Here is a 25,214-nt window from a genome sequence, read left to right as displayed (position 1 = left end):
ACATAGTGCTGCTTATTGAGAGCCCCCTGGGCAAAGGCAAGCCAGAGATGTGCACAAGTTTAAAGTAACAAATCAGATGTCTTTTACTGATGCAGTTTAAACAATGAAGGAAAGTGAGCGAGCCAGACCCAGTGCTGTGGAAGGGAGTCCAACAAAAAGAGCTTCCGCTTCCTTCAAAACAAATCCATACATAGCAGAGATTAATGGAGACACACTGCTTGTGGACAAAACAAGCTTTGTAGCTTTCATTTGCAAGACTGTGAATGTTGCAATGTAGCAAAATAGAAAAGGTGATATAATCAAGACACTTGAGGCAGCTGTGGAGATCACAGCTGAACTGCTACATGAAATGTTGAACCCAAATTACTATGATGGCGTATCTCTGGGTAATTAGCATCCTTCTCATAGTAATCCATTTCCTACAATGGAATGCCAGAAGATTTATTGCCAATGGGAAAAAGTTCAAGAATGTTAAGAATGTCAAGAAATATAACTTAGGGAATGATGCTTCCCGATTTTGTGTTCTATTCATTTTGATATGCATTTAGAGGAAGGATGCACAATAGAAAGATGATGTTTTTCCTAAAGCTGATTGGGAAGAATTGAGTATAATGGAGGAATTTCAATGCAAGGTGACAGAGATGACATGGGATGTGAATTTAATAATTAGTGCTGCACCAACATGTATTCCATGTAGGAGCAAAGTCAGTGTGAAAGAGAAAATGGTTCCATGGTTGGACGAAAAATGCAGAAATGCTATAAAAGAAAGAAACAGAAACAGTGCTCAGTTACATTTTTGAGAAATCATTGAAGTCAAGGCAATCTGATAAGCAGATAAAGAGAGCTGTGGCACAGAAAATAATTAAGTCATCCAAAAAAAATGCTTGGAGAAAATTCTGCTCCTCCATAGGCAGATGAATTGAACTTAATGATAGCAATGACAAGCAAAAGCAGCTTCATTGGGTGAGAAGTGTGCAAATAGTGGAGGCCACTTAGATGAAATCCATCAACAAGGAAAAGATGACATTTTAAGAGCACATAATGATGTAACATGTAAGATGGATGTTAATGAATCATCTCTAGATATGGATATAACATTACATGAGTTGAAAATGGCAACGGGGGAGGTGGATACACAGCTCCAGGACAACATCAACTAGCTATGCTATGTTCAGACAACTTCCAGATGAAGTGCTGGAAATGATACCAAACCTGTCTATATACAAGATATGAAGGGTAGGTGTGATGCCTAACAGCTGGAAAAATGTTCTGGTGCTGCCTTTTGCTAAGCCTGGTAAAGACCCAGCCACCACAGGAAACTACAGACCTGTGGCGTTAACATCTCACATGTGTAAATGGATGGAAAAGGTAATTGTTTATAGACTGACACACTATTCAGAACAAAGAGGTCTGCTAAGCACATGACAAAGTGGTTTTCATAAAGGAAGATCTACAGTAGATGCTTTAGTGAATTCTAGTAATGAGGTGGAAAAGGCTGTTACAGTGAAAGAGATCATGCTACGGTAGTGGACTTTGACATTTAGAAAGCAGAAGGACTCCTGATTCAAATGCATGAACAGTTGTTATTGGTGGCAGACTGTATAACTGGGATGTAGATTTCCCATCTAACCGGACAGTCTGTGCTAAAGTTGGAGATGCTGTGTTAGAAGAGTTTGATATAGTAAATGGTATTCCTCGGGGTAGTGCTATAAGCCATATTCAGTTTAACATTATGATAAATTATATTTTTATGAATGCAGGTGGAAATATTGGGTCGTCACTTTATCCGGAGGATATTGTTATATGGAAAAGAGGGAAACACATCAGACATGTGATGAATTGCATTCAGGAAATTACACTAAAGGTTGAAAGATGGTTATATGACTGGGGATTAAAGATGTGGGTTACAAAGGCATGTTACATGACCCTCACAGTGAGGAGAAGTGAGTTAAACATTTAGGATTGTGGCTTGATGAGAACTGCGTATGGAGGAACCATGATAAACATGTTGACACACAGTGCACACTGGCACAGAATCTCATGAGATCAGTGTCTGGGGACTAATGGGGAGCAGATAATCAATCACTGTTTTAGATATGTATAGAGCTTTAATACAGGCATGTATATGACCCTGTACAGTATATGGAGCAGCAGCAAAGAGCATACATGGAAAAACTAAACTGAATAAAGTTCCGAGCTCTAAGAATCGGTATTGGTGGAGTTAAAACCACTCCTGTGAACGCAGTACTGCTGGAAGCTAATGAACCAAGACGTACAAGGTTGGGTTAAGTTAAAGGGATCAGGAGTGGAACAGCCTGCAGCTCAGGTGATCAGTGATTGATGGGAGTGCTCAGCAGCAAAAAGGTAAAGAATCTGGCTGGCATATTAGTTCAGTGGCAGAAGAAATATCCATTCTTAGTATGGGCTAAATGTTGTTTGATGTAATGTTCCTCCATGGATATTTCCAGTACCAAATGTGGACTTGCAACTTGTGGACCAGAAGCATGAATGGATTCACAGAAGTGAGGGTAATATTGGGCTCTGGGTTAAAAATGATTGGGGTGAGGAGCCAGAGAGTGGACTTGTTGGAACAGTATTACACTCATACCTGAGTCTGATGTCACTGTGTGCAACATGATGCTCAGCACATTGTTGGCTGCGGGTTGAGGCTGCACACTCCGGTACAGCAGGCGGCGACATGCACCCTCACACGGTGGTTTGCGATCCAGCGGTAAATTAGAGAAGAAGAAGCGGAAACCGGCGGCAAGCAAACCCAGTCCGGACCCAGAGCGGTGTGCTGCCGGACCTAGCAGGAGCTGCTAACCGCTCATCTGACCACTTCTCAGAGCCACTGACAGCGTCTGACCGCCAGCCCGGCGTGAAATGCTTCATTTTGAACTCTACATCAAGTAATGCTGCTGTGACACATCATGACTTCACTAACTCTGAATGGTGTAACTGTGAATTTCCCTTTCACTCCGTACGACTGTCAGAAGGACTACATGCGCAAAGTGATAGAGTGTCTCCAGACGGTGAGTAGTTCAGTGTCACAGCTCTCATGGCAGCGCCAGCCATCACCGGACACACCAGCAGGGAAACATTACACTTGTGCCCGTCTGTTTCAGAAGGCGAACGGGGTTCTGGAGAGTCCTACCGGCACCGGGAAAACTCTGTGCCTGCTGTGTTCCACCCTGGCCTGGAGGGAGCACTTCAGGGACACCATCTCTGCCCGCAAGATAGCAGAGAGGCTGGGCAGTGAGGAGATGTTCCCCAACACGCCTTTGTCCTCCTGGGGGACGGCTGCCACAGATGGTGACACACCAGGTATGTTCGCACCGTGACAGCAGACAGCTCGGTGCGCTTTCTCCACTGGACTGACACACACACACACACACACACCTAAAGAGTCCAGGCAGCCTTGTCTGTCAGTGAGAGCTGTGTGGATGTCTGGTGTTCTGAAGGTGAACAGAGCACTGAAAGCAGTCTCTGATCGGTAGGTTGTGACAAATGGCTACATGAATCTGGTGGTCACATGATGAACAAGCCTGAGAGTGACTCCTGGTCCTTTCACAAGCCAAAACCACTTGCATGTTAAGCATAGAACCACTCACAGAGAGAATTGGACTTTATAGCCATAAGCTCATCCTCAGCCTGGAGGTACTCCACACCCTCTTCTTTTGCGAGAAATGGGTCCATCACCCGTGCTTCTTTTGCCACATGTTCATTAATATCCAGGAAAAGTGAGTGCATCTCCTCCTGAAGCTCCCCCATGTGGCGGCTGAACTGTCTGGCCACAGCATCAGGTCCCTTCCCCCCCCGGACTGCTCTGTTAGCAAGGTAAACGCCTGCAGGTCTCCCCTTTGTGTTTGTCTGCCTCGTTGTACAGACAGAACATCTCTGCCAGATATGAAGTCTTAATGAGAAACTCGTCTGTCATTTCGTGTGATGGTTTCTGGTTATGAAGGGTTAAGAATTCACCAACACTTTGCCCCGGGACAGTTAGTGCACCTCAGTATGAAGGAGGAGTGTCTGGTGCACCTCATCCTCACACATCTGTGCAAAGATGTGTTAGTTGACCGGGCAAACTTTAATAAAGTTTACTATTTTTTACCACAGTCTTTAACGTTACTTTCAGGTCTTCTCAGAGGCGTCTGCCTGCCATCGCATGTCTGTGTATCATGCAGTGAAACACTAGGCAGTGGGGCACCTTCTCCTTCACACGGCTCGTGGAGAGCCCTTATTTTTCCCATCGCTGTGGCTGCTCCATCTGTGCAGCATGCAATTCAATTCTTATATGGAATATTGTACTTTGTGAAGTACATATCAACTACCCTGAAATTGACCTTACCTTGTGGTGGCTGTTAGATGAACAGACATATAGTCTTACACATATATACAATGAGGATGAACTGCCTCCTCTGCCACAGTGGTACTTTCATCCAACGGATTTTTTTGTGTTGTCTTCAATGTTTCCTGCCATTCTGTCAATTCTGTCTTTCACTGTGTTGCTGGACAGTGATACAGTCCAAAATGTATTAGCCACCTGCGGTCCACATGGCATTTCAGCCATTTTGATGGAGGCAGGTTTAATCAGTGTTTCCCCAATGCTGTGTGGCTTTTTGGCTTGCACAATAAGGAGAGAGCACTCCAAGGATTTAACTGTTGCCAGCTTCTGGTCGCAGGTCTTTAGTATTTATGGGCTTGTTGATGACACTGAGTTCTCTCTTTCTGAGGAAAAACTCTCTGGGTTTACTCACCGTCTCAGGGTGTTTATTTGTCTGAATGTCGCTTCAGCTTGCAGGGTTTCAAACTTTCATTTGCCAGTTTCTCACTGCAAAAGGTGCTTTCAGCTCTAATTTAGTCCATTGCTTCAACTCAATGTAACTTTCTTTGTACCCCCTCTTTTTCTTTTGGACAGATTCAGCATTCTCTTCCACCTGACTCTTCACCATTTCTTCATCAGCTCTCAGTTTATGTGGCTACATGTCTGTGTATACTGCAGGAAGGATGTTCACATCATACGCGCCCTTATCCTTGCAATATCAATTCTTTTACTTTTCTATTGTATTTTTTTTATTTTATTGAAATAAATGAATACACTTTTAATGTAGTCTTTAAATTGCATTTTATTAATCTAGAAAAATAACATTATTAATTTCAAAATGAAATGGATACCTACTGTATGACCTTCAGCTTCAGGGGAAAGACGGTCATTATTTATTCATTTGCAACACGTCGCACTAAAGTTTGCTTTCTCCTCCTGAGAGTTGATGGCATCGCCCTTCCTACTCTGCCTCTGATTGGTTGTTACTTGTTGCCTTTTGTTGGGTTGGTTAGAATAAGACATGAGGACTGACGATTGGTTAGGGTTAATATCTGGGTAAGCCAATCAGACGCAGAACAGGGCCCTCGGTACAGCAAGCGATTGAGGAAATATGTTAGAAGTTGGCAGCTTTGGTATAATACATTCTGTGTTCTTATTGTTTTCCAGCTTACTACACAGATGTTCCAAAGATCATATATGCATCCAGGACACACTCTCAGCTTGCACAGGTTATTAATGAGCTAAAGAACACTTCATACAGGTAAACATCTCTAAACCACACAGGGTGTTAGAAGTATATTTTGGTTATGCATGATGAATGTCGATGTATATTGTGGGAAAGATCAGATACATTACTGACTAAATCATGTGGTCTGGGTCCAATCAGATCCCTTTAGAATATGGCTGCACTAGTGATCAAAACACTATAAATAATTCAAATCGCTGTATGGCCAAGTTTAATGTTCAAATTACAGGAGGTGCAATCGTGACTCATTGCAATCAATTTTTTGTGTATCATTCAACCCTACTGTAGACTTAACATTTCAGTCAGATGATATTCTTATCCCTAACCCAGAGTTTGACAATGACTTCAGTGTGGTAACCTTTTTCTGATGTGAAGGCCAACCCATATATCATTATAACCTTGATGTCTCTGATTCAGACCAAAGGTGTGTGTGCTGGGATCAAGAGAACAGCTGTGTATCAACCAGGAAGTTATGCGTCAGGAGAGCAACCACATCAAGGTAAGTGACTGATAACACTGGCTTATTGATGCTCCATGGCTGCATATAAGTTCCTCATAAATCGTGAATGTTGCAGCATCTTTATGGGTGATCAAGTGTTGCTTCTTGTCTTAAAGAATCGGCAGGTCAGACATGGAAGTTTGCACTGGAGATGAAAAGGTGTTTTTCATGTAGTCTGTGTCCATCTGAATATTTTGCTGGTTGATTTGATCGATTCTCCTGGTTTTCAGGTCCATATGTGCAGAAGTAAAGTTTCCACCAGGTCATGCGTCTTCTACAATAACTGTGAAGGTAACAGCTCATCACTTAGAGGAACCACATACAGTAGATATAAGTAATAAATGAAAAAACACATGTAATAATTTGTGTTTGGAACATCTGGCAATGATATAACATAACATGTGTTAAATGGTGCGTTTAAGAGTCTTGATTAATATCTTTTCCTCTTCAGAGAAGAGCATTGACAAAGAGTTGGTGAATTCTATCCTCGATGTGGAAGATTTGGTTAAATTTGGCAACAAACAGAGGTGGGATTTATATATTCATGTTCACTTACTTGTCTATTTACCTGACTAATCCCTATTTTTATTTATTAAAAGTTCACAGAGATGGATCAGTTGATCATTGTCTTGCAGATAATAAATGTCAGAAAATCCTAAATGTGTCACAGTCTCTAAGTGGACTTCTTTAAAGTTGAATCCAACAAAAACTCTCACAAAAACTTGGGAGATATTCAGTTGACTGCTAAATAGGACAAAGAAATGTGCAAGACTTAAAGTTCTGCACCACTGTGCTGCACTGCCAGCGCTTTGATTTTAACTCTATCTCGTAGGAAGAAAATGGTTTTATGCATCCAGGACACACTGGAAGTTATATATAATAATGTAGACCTACTTTATTAATAAAATCTGTTTACATTGTAGCTGAGCAAAACGCAGGTAAATAATGCATGTTAGAATAAAAGTGAAGAGTTCCTCTACATGAATCAACTGTCTTGGAATAGTTTGTTATAGAACGTTAGCCTACACAGTTTAAGAACAAGCTATTTAAGTAGCTGTGTGCAATGTGTATCAGAGCAAGAGGAGAAGCATTGCTTCAGAAACTATTTAAAGATCAACTGACTCCCTGCCATCAAAAATAATAAAATAGATTTACGCCTAGTTGCAAGGCCAAACACAATTGCACCTGTTTGGCATACAACAAACAGACACACAATTAAATACTTATTTGCAATTATTTGTGTGACATAATTGTTACAATAAAACCAGTCTCACAGTGCCATAGCTAACTACTTAATTAGCTGTCTAGCCAGCAAAATGACATTTGCAATAACCCCTGTGGCAGTCACTTATTGTACTAACTGGTAATACCACCACGAATACATTTGTAGGCATCTAGTAAATCAGTAGCATGGAGGCTCAACACCTTGGCTGTGGTAGTCACCTGAACACGAGAGCAGTCACTTAGCAAACCTTATTAATCTATCTGAACACCTGAGCAACCACTCCAGACAGACTGATAAAGCTTTCCCAAGGAACCTGGTGCCTCACTGATACTGGAAGATGGGTTATGTTGTGTTGATGAAATTTTGAAAATTGTCCGCTCCTCTGCTATATACAGAGCAGACAGCAGCACTGAGAGGCTACAGAAAAGAGGATAAAGGAACAAGAGCGTGTAACTTCACTCTGTGTTTTAATTTCAGGAATATTTTTTCTTTTACTTTGTTGTTGAAAGAAAACTGTGCTCACCAACAGTCGTTTGTTATTATGCCCTTTGTGGTGCAGCTTTGTTGTTGAATTTAGGGCAACAAGTAACATCAGTCTTTGACATTTTGTGGCAGGGCCTGTCCTTACTACCTCTCCCGGTCCCTGAAACAGCAAGCGGATATCATTTTCATGCCATACAACTACTTGCTGGATCCAAAGGTGAGCAGATTCTCAGATTCCCAAAAGGACAAGGATGTGTCCACTGTATTGCTATGAACCAACAAAAGTTTAATACACAAAGTTGCACTGTTAACCAATAGCAAACTATCTTAACACTGCTGACCTGTAACGAAATTGTGTAACTTCTCTAAAACCCTGCTGAGTATAAACTAAAAGACAAGACAACGTGGTACGAATATAGTACATCTCTTGAATATGATACAATAACTTATTGACCGTTCGTTATCACTCTCAATCATTGGTCACAGATTAGTGCTGGAACCTTTGTGTTGGGTAAGCATGATAGTGGCTAGCTTTCCTTTTTTTTTTACCTTGGAGTGCTTTCTATCACAGCCACAAGCGACTGAATTTTTTTTGGAGCCATGAAACCTCACCTGACTTTGCATCAGCATGGGGTTAAGTAGATAATAACTAGATTGTATTTTTTGCATGAAAGTTTGCTTTAACTGAGACTTTAGTGTGATCATCACATATCCACAGAAATGCTATTAATCTCTTTGTTGTTCCACAGAGCCGCAGGGCGCACAACATCGAGCTAAACGGAGCTGTAATCATCTTTGATGAGGCTCATAATGTGGTAAGTCTGTCCTGGACATAGTGTCTAGGAATATCATAAGTTATTCATTCACACTTCAGTGAAGATTGTAATGATGATTATATGTGATAACTGAGAACATTTTCTGGCAGTCTCAAAAAGGTTCAAGATGTTGCACTTGGGTGATTACACAAGAAGTGACAGTATTGTGAAAAATGACATAGAAAGAGCATGATGAAGTTCAGTCCCTGCCTACTTTCACTGTAGGTGTGATTGTCAGTTTTGGACTTTGTTTGATTAATAACCTAAAGATTCTGCACATTTGAATGGAGGTCCAAGTCTACACCAGTTATTTTGAGTGAAGGTGCAGACTCTTGAGCCTGCATGGGCAAGGGATTAAGGGTCGTGCTGACGGACATAACCACAGTCAGTTCTCATTGAGGGCAGACTATCCCACAACATGCTGTGTCTGTCATCTGCAGGAAAAGACATGTGAAGAATCAACGTCATTTGACCTGACTCCGTATGACATAGCTTCAGCCATTGATGCTGTCAACAGGCTGCTTGTGGAGCAGGCTAAAGATGTCAGCCATGGAGACTCTGTCAGTGGGGACTTCAATGTGGACTCTCTCAACTCTGGTCAGAATGGTTATTTGTCTCATTGATGTAGCACTCATCGGTAGTGGGAATTATAGCATTTGATTGACATAAATTTGAAAACATATGGAAATGTATTTAGAAAATCTCTCTATATATACTTATGTTAGTAAGTTTTTTTGTTTCAGGTTTAAAAATTGAGATAAGCGACATTGCTAAAATCAAACGTAAGTATTCTTAATGGTATAAAAAAGATAAATAAACCTTATTAGAGTGTCTCATGAACTAGTAAAACAAATGTTAATGCTGTGTGGGATTTTTACAACCTGTCTGCTTTGAAAGAGATACTGCTGAATCTGGAAGCTGCCATCGATTCCTATGATGTTCCCAGTGACAAAGGCATCACTAAACCTGGAAGGTATGTCGGCGTGTGGTATCATTGTATTCTGTATTGTTACTGTCTGTTACTGTTGCCACAACATCTTAAATGGGTCTCCACAAAACCCTCTCCAATGCATCTTAACACTCCCTCCCAGGTGTTACATACCTTATACAGTCACATCTTAATTTATATGAATGCCATGTTACCTACATTAATCTCATACTGCATACAACGTAACATTACATTACATTACGTACATTAATTATTGCACCATTTTCTAGTGCCAACCGACCTCCATTGAATCAAGTACTGAAATAGGACTGGCTAACGTTACCTGAAATCAGTATTGCAATTAATTGTCACATTGAACTCAGTAGCCCCATTCACACTGCCCGTTGAGTGTGGGGGTCATTCTCTGCATCTTCCTCTGGGTGAAAGTTTCAGATGCGGCGAGGGGTGAAATATGCTGCGGAGTGGGAGCGTGTCGATCTGATGGTGTTCACAGTCTGATAACTAAACAGATCCTTCACTCAGAGACAAAAAGAGAAATGTCTCACAAAGCAACGTTACAGGGGCTACTGAGTTCATTGTGACAGTAGTGACGGAGTAACTGGTAGTGTTTCTGGCAACTTATTTGAGGAAAGAATACCGCAGTTATATGTGGAGAACTGTCTGTCCTCCTGTCTGTCCTGTCAAATCTTTGTCACATTTATGCCCAAATAACAGCGTCTGTCACCGGCAAAAAAATGTGAACTTGTGTTTGTGTCTTTCCACTATTCTGTTGTTGTAGTTACTATCTTGAAAAAAATCACAGCGACAGTCAGCCGTCCTGACCGAGACTTCACTGAACCAGAAAACAGCCTCTGTGATAGTCAGACAGCGTCCTGTTTACTAATGGCGATTATCTAATGATGTAATTTAGAGTGAAAAATTTAACTTTGACACTTTCCAGAATGCCCAACATCACAACACATTAAAACAGCATTCATAGATTAGCCTACTGTTGTTTTGCATTTCCTTTTTACAAAATACTCTATGGCCATTCTGTAGAAAACCTCCTTGTAAACTATTGTCACTGAAATCAGTTGCTGGTTTAAAAAAAAGACAAAAAACTGATTTTGAACAAGATGTTTTTTCTGTCCAACCTCTCTGTCTGTCTCAGCTTCATCTATGAGCTGTTGGAGAGAGCCCAACTGACCTACAGCAGCAAGACTGCAGTGTGTGAGGCTCTGGACCAGATCATTGGACACTTAACAGGACGTCAGTATGGCTTGACTTCTTCTACCCTTTTATAAAACAACATGTTACTGGTTTAAGAATATTTGACATGTTCTGTTGTCCATTATGTGATGTATCTTTTGTACAGGGAGTCTCATTTCCCTTCATACCTACGTATGTAGTAGAAGAACGTAGGAACTGTATGTAAAGCACTATGAATTTATATGTATAAAGCTTGGTCTTGATCCCGGCTTATTTCATACAGAGACTATCTGTGTCTGAATACCATGTGTGATCATTTGGTTAATTAACCAATGAGTTGTTTGTCATATGTTTTTCATCAGAGCCGGGAGTGTTCCTGAACACAAGTGGACTGCAGAAGTTGGCTGACATCTTACAGGTATGCTAAATTATGAAGTTAAAGGAATAATTCAACATTTTCAATATACACTTGTGAGATGTTCAGATGGTTCTCTTGTGGTGTGTGTGTATTAAGTTCAGACCATTTAAATTCCCCTTTGGTTTAGAAAGGCCTTTTATAAATCAGACCAAAGCTAAAGCTGCAAATCTTTGAATACCAGTATTTGTATGTCCCATGTCAGTAAATAAATAAAACTTTAATCTGTCTGCAGTGCATAAAACATATGGTGTAATCTATAAAAATAGTTTTCACACAGTGGCTCAAAGCAGGCTACTTACTGACTATGGTGAACAACACAAACATGATTCTGCCACCCACACCTCCCTCAGAGCTGTTAAACAGAAAAGTTTACTGCTCCTTCTCAGTTCTTGGCTTATCAGCTTGGCTGGATGTATTCTTAATGGCTAAAGACATAAGCTTCAGCAGAAAACAACTAAAGTGTGAGGATGTGGACCTCAAGGATACACTGAAACTCAGTCCTCAAAATGTACATGCAGTCTTTAAATTGTTACCTTTACACTTGTGTTTTTTACAAGAAATCTATTGTTCTGCTCTCCATTCACAAAGAAAACAGGGAAATTATTAAGGGAGGTGATTAACATAAACGTAATGAGCCGTCAAGCCATATTTAAGATGGTGCATACCATGACGCAGCAAGGCGTTGTCTGTCCGTGCTGAACTTAACTGTGGGGCTCTCATCGCTCAACTGCTGCTGCTGCTTTGAAGCTCATGCTGGCAATGTACATGTCCGTGCACCCCGATGTCTGCATCAGTCAGCCAAGGGCTCATAAAATCTGAAATGTTACCCAAGATATTGTATTTGAAAATGATGGAAGAGTTCTGTTTGTTTAATTTTTTTAATCACTTACTGCTAATATCTGCCTCCCTCCACAATATCACAATTCAATGCAAGAGAGTGATGTTGACTATAACTTTACAACTTTATTGTCCAGCAGAGGCTGGAATGTCAACATTAACATAGACTGCAAACTTGAGATAATGCTTTTGTTAGAGACATTTCCACACCTCTGAATAATACAGACCAACCAGTGTTGGTTAATACTTCTGTCCCTGAGCTTCTGGGGTACACATTTTTGGTATTTTTGGCATCCCCTGTGGGTCGCCATGATTAAGGGTGATTGGGTAAATTATAAATGCGTAATGTCGATTTTTCATTGTTCTTCGGACTTTTGGACACTTGGACTAAGCTAGAATGTCTGTATGAAATTTCTTCAAATCTGTATAAATGTTCTATATATTGGTGGCTAAAGGTCAGGGTCATTATAACCTCATGGCAGCACATTCTCATGAACTTGATAACTCAGAAACACACAGATGATTTCTTCAAAATGTGTACAGATAGCTTGGGTACAGTGTCTAGTCTGGTGTGCATACAGCTCTGATAAAGTCTTTCTAGGCTTCTACCAGCAACAGTAATTCCTCCGTTCTTTCCTTTTTCTGCAGCTGGTGTTCTGTGGCGAACCATCAGAAAAGGAGCAAGAACTGCAGATGCAGTCCAACACAGCTCATTTTAAGGTGTGTGTTTACAGCTACAGCTACTGGCGGCCATATTGAAATGATGTGCTCCTTCACACAGTGACCGTGTCGGCTGTCTTATGGTTCTGTTTGGTTCAGGTTCATATCCATCAAGACACCAGTTATAACAAGAAAAAACAGAGCGCTGATGTGTGGTCTTCGTCTTCATCAAAGAAACAAGGTGATGATGCACATGATAAACACTGTCGTGTGGGGTTCGTTGTAAGTTTTTTGTTATTTTTGTTAGTAGTGTCAGTACAGAACAGCTTGTTCAAATGATGTCATTTAATTCTGCCAGACAGTATGTGAAGCAGTGAGGAGTATCAGCTTTGTGCTTCAACTGCACTCAGAACAGCCATCTCTAACTTATCTCAAAATGTATTTATTACCATACTGCCACTGGATATTGCAGCCATTGGTTAAACCCTGATGATAAGTGAGCTGATCCACATTCTGAGTAAACCTGGTTAACTGGTCCTTATACATTTCTTTGCACCCTGTAGGCAATGTCCTGAGTTACTGGTGTTTCTCTCCTGGCTTCAGCATGCAGGATCTGGTCAGTCAAGGTGTTCGCTGCATCATTCTCACAAGTGGTACCCTCTCTCCCCTGTCTTCATTCACTTCTGAGATGAGAATGTAAGTTACCTGTCTGTCCTCAAAGCCCATTTTACCACTCCACCACCACTAACTGGAGCTATTGAGAGACTGGTAAATTTGGCCCAAACACTGTTTACTGCTACTGATATATATGTAAGGGATAATAAGTCCCTTCAGGATGAGACAGAGCCCCTGTTGCCCCCCCTAGGAGTTTTTTTCTCATATGAAGTAGACTACAGATCAGCTGACATTGCTTAGCAAGCAAATATGCCAGGGAGATAAGTGACCAGACTACTTGTGGAGCAAAGATTAAAGAGCGCGGAGTGCTACGAAATACATGAATTACAGGCAAAAAGGCCACTGAGCTGAGTGACACACACTTGGGATTAGTAATATGTGTGTGCTTTTGGCCTGTAGCCCACCATATCTGTCTCAGTAGTTAGTTAGACATTATGGACTGGAGCCAGAATCAATCCATAGGATAGCAGAGTCTGATAACATGCGGTCCAAGCTGCACTTGATGAGACACGGGCAACTCTAGTAAGCTGTGAATAGATAAGAGACGTTGAAGAGCAGACCAGTACGTCGCATTACACTGGTAGAAAAATGTTCATGCATGTGTGTCAGTTACATTAATTCATACCCAGATCTGATACAACCCTTTATGTTTGAATACAAAGAACCTGTGCACCAGAGAAAGCTGAAGAGCTTTACTAACCAAACACACCCCAGGAAATGTTTTCCATAATATCCTATTTAAAAGGTTCAGGCAAACCCCTGACATTACATATGTTGTGGTATCAACCTTGATACTGATCTGTTATGTTTCTGTTGGTTCAGAGAGTTCAAAGTGAGTTTGGAGAATAGTCATGTGATTGACCGGGACCAGATCTTTGTGAGCGTCATTGACAAAGGCCCAGATGGAGTGCACTTAAGTTCAGCTTTTGACAGAAGGTTAGTCTGACACTTAACAACAGTTACCCTTTTTTGTAGTAACATGTTTTGCCATAACTATGTAATTGTTACTAAATTTGCATCAGTTGTGTCCTGGTATGTGCTCTAGCGTTGATTCTTTGGTCCACTGTGGTTTACCATGCCCCAGCTGGAACCTAAGGGAGTAGCAAGACTGTGACCAGGGTATCTTTAGTATTTTAGTGAAATACTTGTACTCTACAGATGGTTTACTTTGTTACTGTGATGATGTAAATCAAATTGAGAATCTTTCCCTCTGTGAAAGGTTTGTTCCTGAAAACATGGCATCTTTGGGCAACACTGTTGGTAAGCTCGGAGTATATATGTATAACATTTTTTTAAAAATTTATTTTACCATGTGCATGAACACATGTTTTTCTGGCTTACTTGAGCATCATCGATGTCTGTAGGTTACTGTGTGGTGAAAACACGAATTCTACCCAGTTCCATGTTCCACATGTCCTATTTGGACAGGACTGCCATTTTGTACTGCACCTATAATACGCTATGTGTTATGTGTAGATGATTACATGAATGTTTGCTGTGTTCTCTCCTCAGCCAACCTGAGCCGTGTGGTTCCTCATGGTCTGTTAGTGTTTTTTCCATCTTTTCCTTTAATGGAAAAAACCCTTGAGTTTTGGAGAGTGAGTGCAGATTTCAGCAAGAATCATTGTTTTTATGGTGTATTTTTGATGGTTTGTTTATTTTGGACATTCCAAATGATTTCTGGTCTGAATGTTGTCATGTAAAATCAGCTACAGTATATCTGTGTTTGTGTTCTGTTTCACTAGGCTAAAGGACATGCAGATCGCATTGAGACTGTAAAGCCCATATTTGTTGAGCCTAAAGGAAAGGGTACCTTTACTGAGGTGAATGTTTTACTAGATAACTATAAGTTCATAAATGTGTATTGTGGATTATTGAACCTCTATCGAGATAATTTCCAGGTTACCTGAAAGATCTTGCATTTCGTGAGCTCGTCATAGTGTGAGTTGCCTGGAAATGTGTGAGTACTGATATCAACAGCTGATTTTGTGTCTTTTCTTAGGTCATGGATGGATATTACAGCAAGGTCAATGATCCTGCATCCAAAGGGGGAACCTTCTTTGCTGTGTGTAGAGGGAAGGTGAGGTTTAAAGCTTGGGATTCAGGATATGTTTTTTGTGTGTTTTTTATTTATTTATTTATTTTTTAATGTGATCATCACATCTAGGTTTTCACAAATGGTTCCCTCTCATGCCATTTCTATTGTGTCAGGCTAGCGAGGGTCTGGATTTTGCAAACACCTTTGGTCGAGGTGTCATCATCACCGGCCTGCCTTTCCCTCCCAGGATGGACCCTCGTGTCATCTTGAAGATGCAGTTCTTGGATGAGATGAGTCGGAAGAATACTTCGAAACTGAAGGTCAGAAGAAAAAGTTATCTGACAGTCACAGATGTTGATGCTGTTTCTATGGCTGAGTCTTACTTTGTTTGTGTTTGTGTGTGTGTGTGTGTGTGTGTGTGCGTCCACAGTACCTTTCTGGCCAGCAGTGGTACAGACAGCAGGCTTTCCGAGCTGTGAACCAGGCCATCGGGAGAGTAATCCGCCACAGGGAAGACTATGGAGCCATATTCTTGTGTGATCAGAGGTCAGACATGGAGCTGGCATGTCATATCTTTACTTCTTCTTCATAGAGCTTTGGCCCTCAAGCAAGAACCACTCAAACCAACAGATTTGTTCATGAATGAGTTAGGTGAAACATTTAGTTGATTATTTGGATAATCAATTAGTTGTTTAAGCATGATACCACATTCCACAATAGTTTCTGCTCTTCCATTGTGGTAATCTGCTGCTCTTCTCGATTTTGCATATTAATGCTGAATATTTTTTGTGTCAGACAGGCAAAACAAGGATTTTGAAGACGTCATGTTTGACTCCTAAGAAATTATGATGAGCATTTTTTCAAAATATTTTGACATTTTGTACATTTAATTACTTATAGCTTTATCCAGAAAGGAAGCATCAGATTAGTCAATAAAAAGTATATCTTTACATCTGTCACAGTACAGTGCTGTCCTAATGGCACATTATTGACAGCTGTAAGTCTTGTTTTATTGTTCTGGGGACTCTATTAAAACTAAACTGCTAAATCTTGCCCACAAATTGTAGTAAAACAGGCAGCCTTGTATGACAGTTTCATAGAGGCAATAATGGTAAGGGTAAATTAAGGAAGGATTGTTGTTGGTGAAATTGGAACACTCTGAACAAACCTGATGTAACCTGACCATGTAAAAGAAGTTAAGAACCAAAATACAAAAATGTTGATTGATTAACCTTTTAAGCCCCAAGCCAATTTTCTAGGGTTAGGGTTAGGGGTTAGGGTTAAAAACCCCAAGGTCCCTCAATTTAAAGGGTTAATCCTTGACAAGAAATTAATTAATTGCTGAAGCCATTATCAGACACACATACATACATCCATTAAATAGTTAAGAACCAGAACATTCAACCTGTCCCTACAAGGGTCACAAGTGCTCATTATAAAGTGTCATTGCAGCAGGAAGAAAAGACCTCCTGCTGCACTCTGACTTGCACCTTGGCATGATCAGTCTTTCACTGAAGGTGCTCCTTTTGACCACCCTCAGTGCACTGAGTGGATGGGAGGGATTCCTCAAGTCCTGGATGGAGTTTGGTGCAGGCGCAGGTTGGATGCTCCTCCTAAAATCCACCACCATCTCCTTGGTCTTTGTGGTGTTGAGATAAAGATGGTTATTGTCAGTCCAATCCACAAAGTACCTGATTACACTCCTGTACTCGTTGTCTTTTAATAAGACCAATGATAACTGTAACATCAGAAAATTTCTGGAGGAAGCATCCACTGGTGTTGTGTTTGAAGTCTGCTGTATAGATGATGTACAGGAACGGGGCCAGGACAGTGCCTTGTGGTGCCCCTGTGCTGCTCTTGATCGTGTCAGAGACCCATTCTGCAGACGTACAGACTGTGGTCTGGTTCTTGGATGAAAGTCTGGATTGAGGTGACACTGCATCCACATGCTGCTGTAGTGCAGCTCAGGAGGTGCTGTAGGTCTGCCTGCATGAGTTGGTCCTCATGACCACCCGGCACCTTTTATACTTCTATGTTTCAATCCTGGAAAATAACTACATAAGAATGTAGATCCAATATTTCCCATAATGCAACAGGATAGTGTTCTTCATTGAACCCTCCCTACCATTTCAAATCCCAGTTCCTCTGAATGCCTCTTAGCTACACTAACATGTTACTTTCCTCCCAGGTTTAAAAACTCTGATGCTAGGGCTCAGCTTCCATCCTGGGTCAGGCCTTATGTGCGTCTGTATGATAGCTTTGGGAACGTGGTCCGTGATGTCTCTCAGTTCTTCAGGGTCGCACAGAAAATGGTAGGTTCTATTCTCACAGTTAACTGTTCAATGAATCGCTGTCCTGCTGTAATAACAAAGAAAAAACTGTGCCGACAGAAGCCTCCAAACATTGGATCTGATCGTGCGCTGCATGATTGCACTTGAATATGTATGTTTAAATTTGCCAGAGGCCTGTGCTAGAGACGAAGGCTGTGGCAGAGAGCTGTGACACATTGCGTCTACCAGACATGCGGTCCTCTGGCTTCGCTTCCTGTTCATTCTCCCAAAGCTCCAACACCCAGAAGGCCAAGGTGCTGGACGCCCATCTTCCCAGCCTAAAGAGGAGGAGACTCAGTAAGCAGAGGGATAACGGGACCAATTGCATGCTAGCATTTCACAGAGGAAACATTTGTTGATGATTTTTTTTTCTCTGTTATCTTGGCTTTGTGATCAGATGAGCAAGCTGGAGCAAATGGGATGGCCAGAATCTGTATTGAGTATGAGTGTGAGGTGAAGGAGAGTCAGAGAAGACCAGCCAACCTGCTAGATGCTCTGGAGCAAGGTGACCACGGCATGGGAGAGGATGATGATGATGATGATGCTGTCGTGGGAGAGGAGAAGGTAGCTTGTCTTTTGACAGACACTGTATTCTGTCCTGTTTGTTTTGTGGAAAAAATATGGCATGTGTATACAATTGCCAATTTAACTGTGGTAAATGTCTGGTACAGTACCATTATTGGTGAAATTCAGACTGTCCGTTACAGCCCATGTTTGACATGGGCCAGTACAGCTATTACCGATGCCATCAGACAACAATAAGAAAGGTACTTTTTTTGTATGGACAGTTTCCGTTTTATTCAATTATTCAATTGTGCTTTTTCTTTTTAAGGCAAACCGTTTGTCCACATTGTCTCTTCAACATGACAAAAGGATGGATGATGAAATGCGAGGAGGCAAACGTAAAATTAGACTGGTCCAAGAACAGGTACATGTTATGTTAAAGAACAGTAGCACTGTTAGATTTACTAACAGTATACCATGATGTGAGTGAGACTTAAACCAAGGAGGTGCACTTGTAGGGCCCACTTTAGATGGTCTATAGCACAGCAGCTAAAGCAAAGCAAATACTTTAAGACAGGATCTATTGGGACAGCTGCTTCACTCCGCACTATTTATTTTAGAAGCTAATATTTGTTAGCTTGATATTTGTTACAGTGCACATGGAAATGTTCAAAATAACTGGTGTGACCCGCCTCTGTAGTCGCATCTTACTATCTAAATATTATCTAAATACTGCACTCTTTAAATAGCAGAATACACTCTGACTTCAGACCAGCGTTTTTTGGTCTATGGTGCAGCTGCTTTCTGCTGCCTTGAGATAGCAATCTACCATCAGTGCACCTGAGCACAACTCATTTTAAGATCAACACGTACAGGTGGGCACACAGGTGCAGTATAGGTGCTGTTTCCACGGTATGGATGCTGGGCATAAAAATGACAACTGTGTCACTCTGAAACAAGAAGTGAACAGAATCTGGTCAGTCAGATTCTGACTGAGTTGAGTTGACACTGACCAATTTATCTATTAAGTATGAATAAATGAAATGATTATAGTCATAACTTATGTTGGTGTCCATGTTTAATATACAGTGTGAATGATATTTTCCATTTTATTTCATTTACAGAACAGGGACATTGTGGTTACTGAAACTGATATGGTCTCAATCAAGTTAGTTAGCCATAACTAATATGTGCTGCAGATATCTATTAATAAGTTGGACTAAAAGATAAATAAATAAAGTGCGTTAGTAATATGAAAAGTTTTGTCTGTCCTTGTCAAAGAAAAAGACCAGGTTAGAGGAAAATAAAGACAGCAGGGCAAAGACTTTCCTGGCAGAGATGAAGAAGTCACTGAGCCAGGTCACCTTTGAGGGCATCGTACAGGCACTGCAGACCTACAAGAAGAGTGACGACCTGGACGTCCTGCTGACTAAAACCACTGTCTTATCTGAGGACGCTAATACTCACAGCCTGCTCCGGGGTAAGTCTTCTGCTCAACAGCACAGCATTTGCTGCAGCCTGCACATTTACAGTGTGAGTGTGGATCTACCAGACTGACACATCTTACTAACTACTGAATGGATTGTGAGGACGTGTGTTTCAGCGAATTGTAACAATGTGGTGATCCTTTAAGTTTTCATCTAGCACCATTATCCTCAAGGCTGGGTTAATAAAATAGGGTTTCCAATTCAGATCAATTTTTATTTTAATAATCTGATACTATAAAAATATCATAAATATGTTATAAAATCCCAAGGCTTATCTTTCAGTATATGCCTTTTCTTGTTGATGTGTCATTCATAGCATGCTGATGCTGTTAGCCTATGTTACCATGCTAATACCCTAAACTAATGTTGCATACCATTCCAAGTCTGAAAGCGTTGCAGTGCATCTGCTTGGAAAAACATGGACGTCTGCAGCAAATGGGTGATTGAATGGCAGGTCTGCAAACCTCAAAATCAAAATCATGTACGTGTGCTCACAGAGGCATTTGTTCTCACTTCATTATTATCTGAAGCAAGATATTAACGAGTGTTGTCAAAGGAACAGCATAGTACTCCAAACATGGATAATTGCCAAACAGTATTACTTTTAACAAACAGAAAAAACGAGATGCAAGAGGGTATCTAAGGAGTGCTTATGTGTTGTTTTTGCCTGAGCATCCAGACGGTGTGTGTGTGTGTGTCTGTCTCTTCATGTTAACTTTGTCCCTAGTGGGTCTCTAATGCAGCCACTGTGTCGTAGGCCTCTACCAGTTTGTTCGTGCACATCACAAGCAGAGGTTTGATGAGAAATGCCAGGAACTGACGGGCCAGGGCTGTGGATACAAACCTGATCACTCATTGCCTAAGGACAAGAAGACAGCGCTCAAGCTGCATGGAGGTATGAAACATTGCACTCATCTTCACACTGTCTTTTAGAAATTAATATTGGCTCAAAGATGCAATTTTGTTGTACATTTTTTTTCAATTCATGTTTGATTAATAAAATCTCTGACATTTTAGAAGTATATGTAATATAAGTGGTGCTCTTCCAGAGGTCCAAAAGCACATCATCAGAATGCTTCTTTTGTTCGAGCAACATGCCAAAGCTAAAGAGATTCAAAGAAGAAGAAAAAATTCTCACACAGGGATAGCACATTCGTCTCCTACAATGAACAATAAGTAAACTAAATTAACTCGCAAATTGTCAAGGAAGAACTCATTTTCACACTTATTCTCCGCCTGAGAGCATACTTGTTAGAGAACTTTTGGGAATAAAAAGTGGACTCACTGAACGAGTCGGTTGCCAACTGGCGCCTTCTCACTCTGCGGAGGCAGAACATAACTAGCAAAATAAATTACAAAAACAGCCCAGTATCTAAAAAAAATTGACTGGCAGTTGACCAATGACTGAACCCGATAGATGCATCCAATCCCCCAATCTTACTACAGCCTTGTTCATCTAGTAAGACCAGTTGCATATAGTGACTAATGTTAGCTGGCTTTAGGTAAATATTTTGCTTGGTAACTGATAGGATTGTCACAATTCTCCAAATCCACGACACGATTTGACTTTCATTTTTACTATGTCCCAAGGGCTCAACAAAGCATAAATGTAGCTTTAGTTTAATATTCACTTTGTAATAGATTTAAATCGTCCAAGGTTGTTGTTGGATCAGAGGATGCAATTTTTCTGCCCCACAAATCTAAAGCTTTACCTTTTTGTTCGGTAGGGGTTTGGTGTTTCTGGGCCATCAAGGTTACGATTCGGTTCAATTTTCATTTTAAACCATTTTCCAGCACTGATGGCTATGGCATTTTCAAACCACGTTATTTTGTAAATACCCATAGATCATGCACTCATACCCTAAGACTTGTCATTTACAAGTCTTCTTTAAAAATATAGGCTACAAGATATCTGTACCCCACAGGGTCAGTTTAAATAATTTATGTAAAATGTAATAATATAGCAGTGTGTGTATGTGTATGCACCCTACTAACTGTTGCTTGTTGATGTCATTCGTCATGGCTAACAGCATTTTTCTTAAAGCTACAGACAGTCAGGCAGCTGTGGCTCTAAATTCCCCCAGCGGGACGTCTAACTGCACTCAGCTGAACACACAACAGCTCAACAAGGGGGGACGGCACCTAAACCAGCAAGGATTAGGGGGACCTCAGACTGGTAGGACGTTATATTCTCATACCTTTTGAATTCAGTAATTCTGAAATATTTGACGCATTTTAGATAAAGCTTTGCCGTGGTGCTCTGTGTAGCACTTCATTGAGTATGGACCACACAGATATAGCCTTACCAGAGAACTTTGTTAATATATATAGCCAATCACATGCTACCAAGAAGTTAAAGGCTTCCACCTGAGTTAACACCTGAGCTTGTGTTTACAGATTTTGGGGAGCTACTGCATATGTTGTAAGGTCATATAAATCTGTTGGTGTCTCCAGAGGTAGTGTTGTGAAGTCTGGTAAATGTCCACAAGTTATGTCACTTGAGTCAGTGTCAATTCAAGTAAGTAAGTCTGTTGGCCTTAAGTTAGAGGAGTATGTTTACCTGTCCTCTTTAGCTGCCCCTCATCTTTGCTGATGCATTACTTGCTACTAGCATATTACACTGACATCTGTGGGATAGACTGCAGATGGAGAGCTGCATTAAAAACACAATACCTCTGATTCTGCTGCGTTGATGTCGACACTTTTTAGTCTCAGTTTGTATAAATGTTCTCATTTATACTATGTTTACTCTGTTCATGCAGGCAACAATGAACACAGCCAATGTTAGATTTGACATATTGTCTGCACATGTTGTCACACAACAAAAATATGTCTTACTCTCTACACGTTCCTATGAACTAGTGGGTTTGAGTATGCTTTGGTTGAATAGCAATGTCATTTAGATTTTGGCAAGTATATTTCACACGTTAAATGGATGTTTATTAAATAAAATCCAGTACTGTCTTGTCATGTTAATCAGGCTCTGCTCCAAAGAGTGAAGTCCATGCTGCCTTTCTGGCTGATGTGAAAAAAGCTCTCGGCGCAGAAAAATCAGCTCAACTCTTTCAGGCCATTTATAGCTACAAGAAAACCGACAACTATGAAAACCTGGTGACCACAGTGGTGAGCTTGTTCACTGAGAGAGACGAGGACTTTAACCTTCTAGTCAGTAGGTTCTAACAGTTTACTACATACTTCTACATTCATTTAAATTTGGGAGGTTTGACCGGCAATCACCTTAATACTATCTTTGATCTTTGCTCTCTTAAGGATTTGGTGTGTTTATTCGACCTCACCATAAGAAGCAGTACAAAGACATGTTAGATTCTTTGGTCGGTCAGTCGGACTCTGCTGCTGATGTTCCTGCTCCAAGTGAAGACCAGCAAAGACATGGTAAGATAACCCAATGACCAGTATTATAATATAATGGAAACATGTTTTTGTATTCCTCCTATAATGTCTAATAGGGGTGTAACGCTCAACATATTTGTCCTAAACCATCACAGAACAGATGTCATGGGCTGCGTGATATGGGAAGATTGGCATTATAATGTTAGTTTTCTGCAAATTGTAATAGCTCAATAGAGGCTATGCATATCAATACGTAGAGGGCACCCTGGTTAGGACCACTGAGGGGCCGATCTGAAGTGAAAACAGCTGCAGGAATATCTCACCAAGATTTAGATCATGGGTTCTCAACTTGTAGTTGTATTCACTTTAACTATGCTCCAGAGATCTGAGGACCAAAATGCAAAAAACATGAGTATAATGCCCCATTACACCATACACCATGGGAATACGCAGATATTTCTCTGTGGTTTGGCCTCTTATTTACACGAAAACCCCGTTTTCATCACAGAAAACGATTATTTCTAAAAACTCTGGCCAAAGTGGAGATTTCTGAAAACGCTGGTTATGTGTTGCCATGTCAACGGGGAGAAACAGGGTTTTAGGTTCTCAAACGTCACATTGTGTGCCAGAAAATGCTTAAAGTCATGTGTGCGCCCTATCTGTCTGTCCACACGAACAAACCTTGCGCCATATTTGTTGTTTTGAAAGGAACAGGAAGCTGCTCGTGTTATTCGTCTGTTCTGAGGATTCTGATTGGCTGGCATGGCTTTATCCTTCTCCCTACACTGCCGCCCATAGGTTTGGCACTGTTATAATGGCACTCGACGGCATATTTATGCGGGTTGATGTAAATGACAATTTTTTGAAAATGATGTTGTGTGCACGATGTTGTTATTGAAAATGGGGCGGGGGGGTATCGTTTCTGTAAATACCCAGCTATGTGTAAATGTAGCCTCAAATTGTAAAGAGCATGTTGAAATGGGAGATCACATAACCCGCAATGCAACATTAGTGTGTATGCTACAGTGGAGCACATGGCATTAGAGAAACAGATGGAATGTGGATAATTTATTCAACGTGTTCAATATGATGTGTTTTTAACACAGTTTGGAAAACAATGGAACTCAGGCACAGAGGAGTAAGATATCTTAGGCTTTGACACACACAGGAAACCTGTCAGTGGAATACTGTAATGTTGGTTTAGGTCTCTTTGGGAGAAATGTTGACAAGGATAAAAATATAGAATATTGCCAGGCTAATCTTTAAAAGGATAATTTGCCACTGAATCTTCGTATACGCTATCACTGATGTGCTAAAGTTGGACATTTCAAACTTTTTTTGGGGGAAAAAGAACATACATTGCAAACTATGTTTTGTCTCACAGTTCAATTTCCAGAGACACAAGTATAAATTGGTATTATTTATGAAATAAAGGTATTATCATATAAATATTAAATATAACAAGACTTACTTACTATACAGTTACTAAAATGACTTACTTATTATGACTATATGACCTTCCAACTAATTTTGCATGTTTTCTTTTTTTTTTTTCAGTTTCACTGTCACCTACCTTGAAGACACAAAGCAAGATTTCCAATTTCTTCTCAAGCAGCCAAAGAAAGTAGAATGTGAGTTACAGGAAAATTGTGTGTGTATTTATACTGTTATTGCTTACACAACCACACACATGCTAAGAACAGCAATGTGGCAATGTAGCTGTGTGAACACTCAACACTGGGATGGATTGGAGAGTGAATGAATCGGCCAGGATTAGTGTCCAACTACGCAGTGTTTCAAAGCAAACCAGGGTGAGCTCTATGGCTCATGAAGGCTACATTCAGCTCATGAGTCAGCACCTTCAACATGATCCTTGACTCTATCGAGACCGACCCTCTCAGTGATGAAGCAGAGATGGAAATGACATGGCACAAGTGCTGTAAGAGCGTTGTAATGCAATTGTAAATGAAACCTGTTATGTATTGAATGAATGTCATGAAGAGTGAAAATGTAATATGGAGGAATAAAATATTTTGTATTTTTTTTTTTTTTTGCCGATTCAGTTTCTAAAATCCACATGGTCCTTGTTTCTGTCATACTCAGGTATGCTCAAAATGCCCTCTAAAAATGGATAAAAAGCATCGTGTGTGAATTTTTATGTATTTTACTTTCGAGTGACGTGAAA

General features: G+C 40.6%; 1 protein-coding gene across 1 annotated transcript; it reads left to right on the top strand.

The window, feature by feature from the left end:
• Positions 1-2,747: 2,747 nt before the first annotated feature.
• Positions 2,748-25,075, top strand: rtel1 (regulator of telomere elongation helicase 1). The gene is made up of 33 exons (XM_037105287.1): positions 2,748-3,032; positions 3,126-3,324; positions 5,492-5,585; positions 5,988-6,069; positions 6,300-6,360; positions 6,521-6,596; positions 7,910-7,994; positions 8,527-8,592; positions 9,033-9,189; positions 9,336-9,374; positions 9,490-9,565; positions 10,692-10,789; positions 11,092-11,147; positions 12,633-12,704; positions 12,804-12,885; positions 13,208-13,340; positions 14,142-14,255; positions 14,539-14,579; positions 14,832-14,917; positions 15,065-15,142; positions 15,322-15,399; positions 15,531-15,677; positions 15,788-15,903; positions 17,546-17,669; positions 17,819-17,984; positions 18,085-18,251; positions 18,520-18,615; positions 19,473-19,671; positions 20,436-20,573; positions 21,723-21,854; positions 22,659-22,847; positions 22,949-23,071; positions 24,587-25,075. The coding sequence occupies exons 1-33, from the start codon at positions 2,931-2,933 to the stop codon at positions 24,655-24,657; spliced, it is 3,543 nt and encodes a 1,180-aa protein (XP_036961182.1). The 5' UTR covers positions 2,748-2,930; the 3' UTR covers positions 24,658-25,075.
• The last annotated feature ends 139 nt before the right edge of the window (positions 25,076-25,214 follow it).

Source organism: Acanthopagrus latus, chromosome 7 (assembly GCF_904848185.1).
Source record: "Acanthopagrus latus isolate v.2019 chromosome 7, fAcaLat1.1, whole genome shotgun sequence".
NCBI classification, from domain to species: Eukaryota; Metazoa; Chordata; class Actinopteri; order Spariformes; family Sparidae; genus Acanthopagrus; species Acanthopagrus latus.
The sequence above is the reverse complement of the archived record's forward strand: the minus strand, read 5'-3'. Positions and strand labels throughout refer to the sequence as shown.

What these genes read in the sequence shown, in the direction of transcription:
- rtel1 (XM_037105287.1), top strand. Translation starts at nt 2,931, where the DNA reads ATGACTTCACTAACTCTGAATGGTGTAACTGTGAATTTCCCTTTCACT. An exon ending in CTTCTACAATAACTGTGAAG is followed by an intron (nt 6,361 to 6,520) that starts GTAACAGCTCAT and finishes TTTCCTCTTCAG; the next exon opens with AGAAGAGCATTGACAAAGAG. An exon ending in AGTTCAGCTTTTGACAGAAG is followed by an intron (nt 14,256 to 14,538) that starts GTTAGTCTGACA and finishes CCTCTGTGAAAG; the next exon opens with GTTTGTTCCTGAAAACATGG.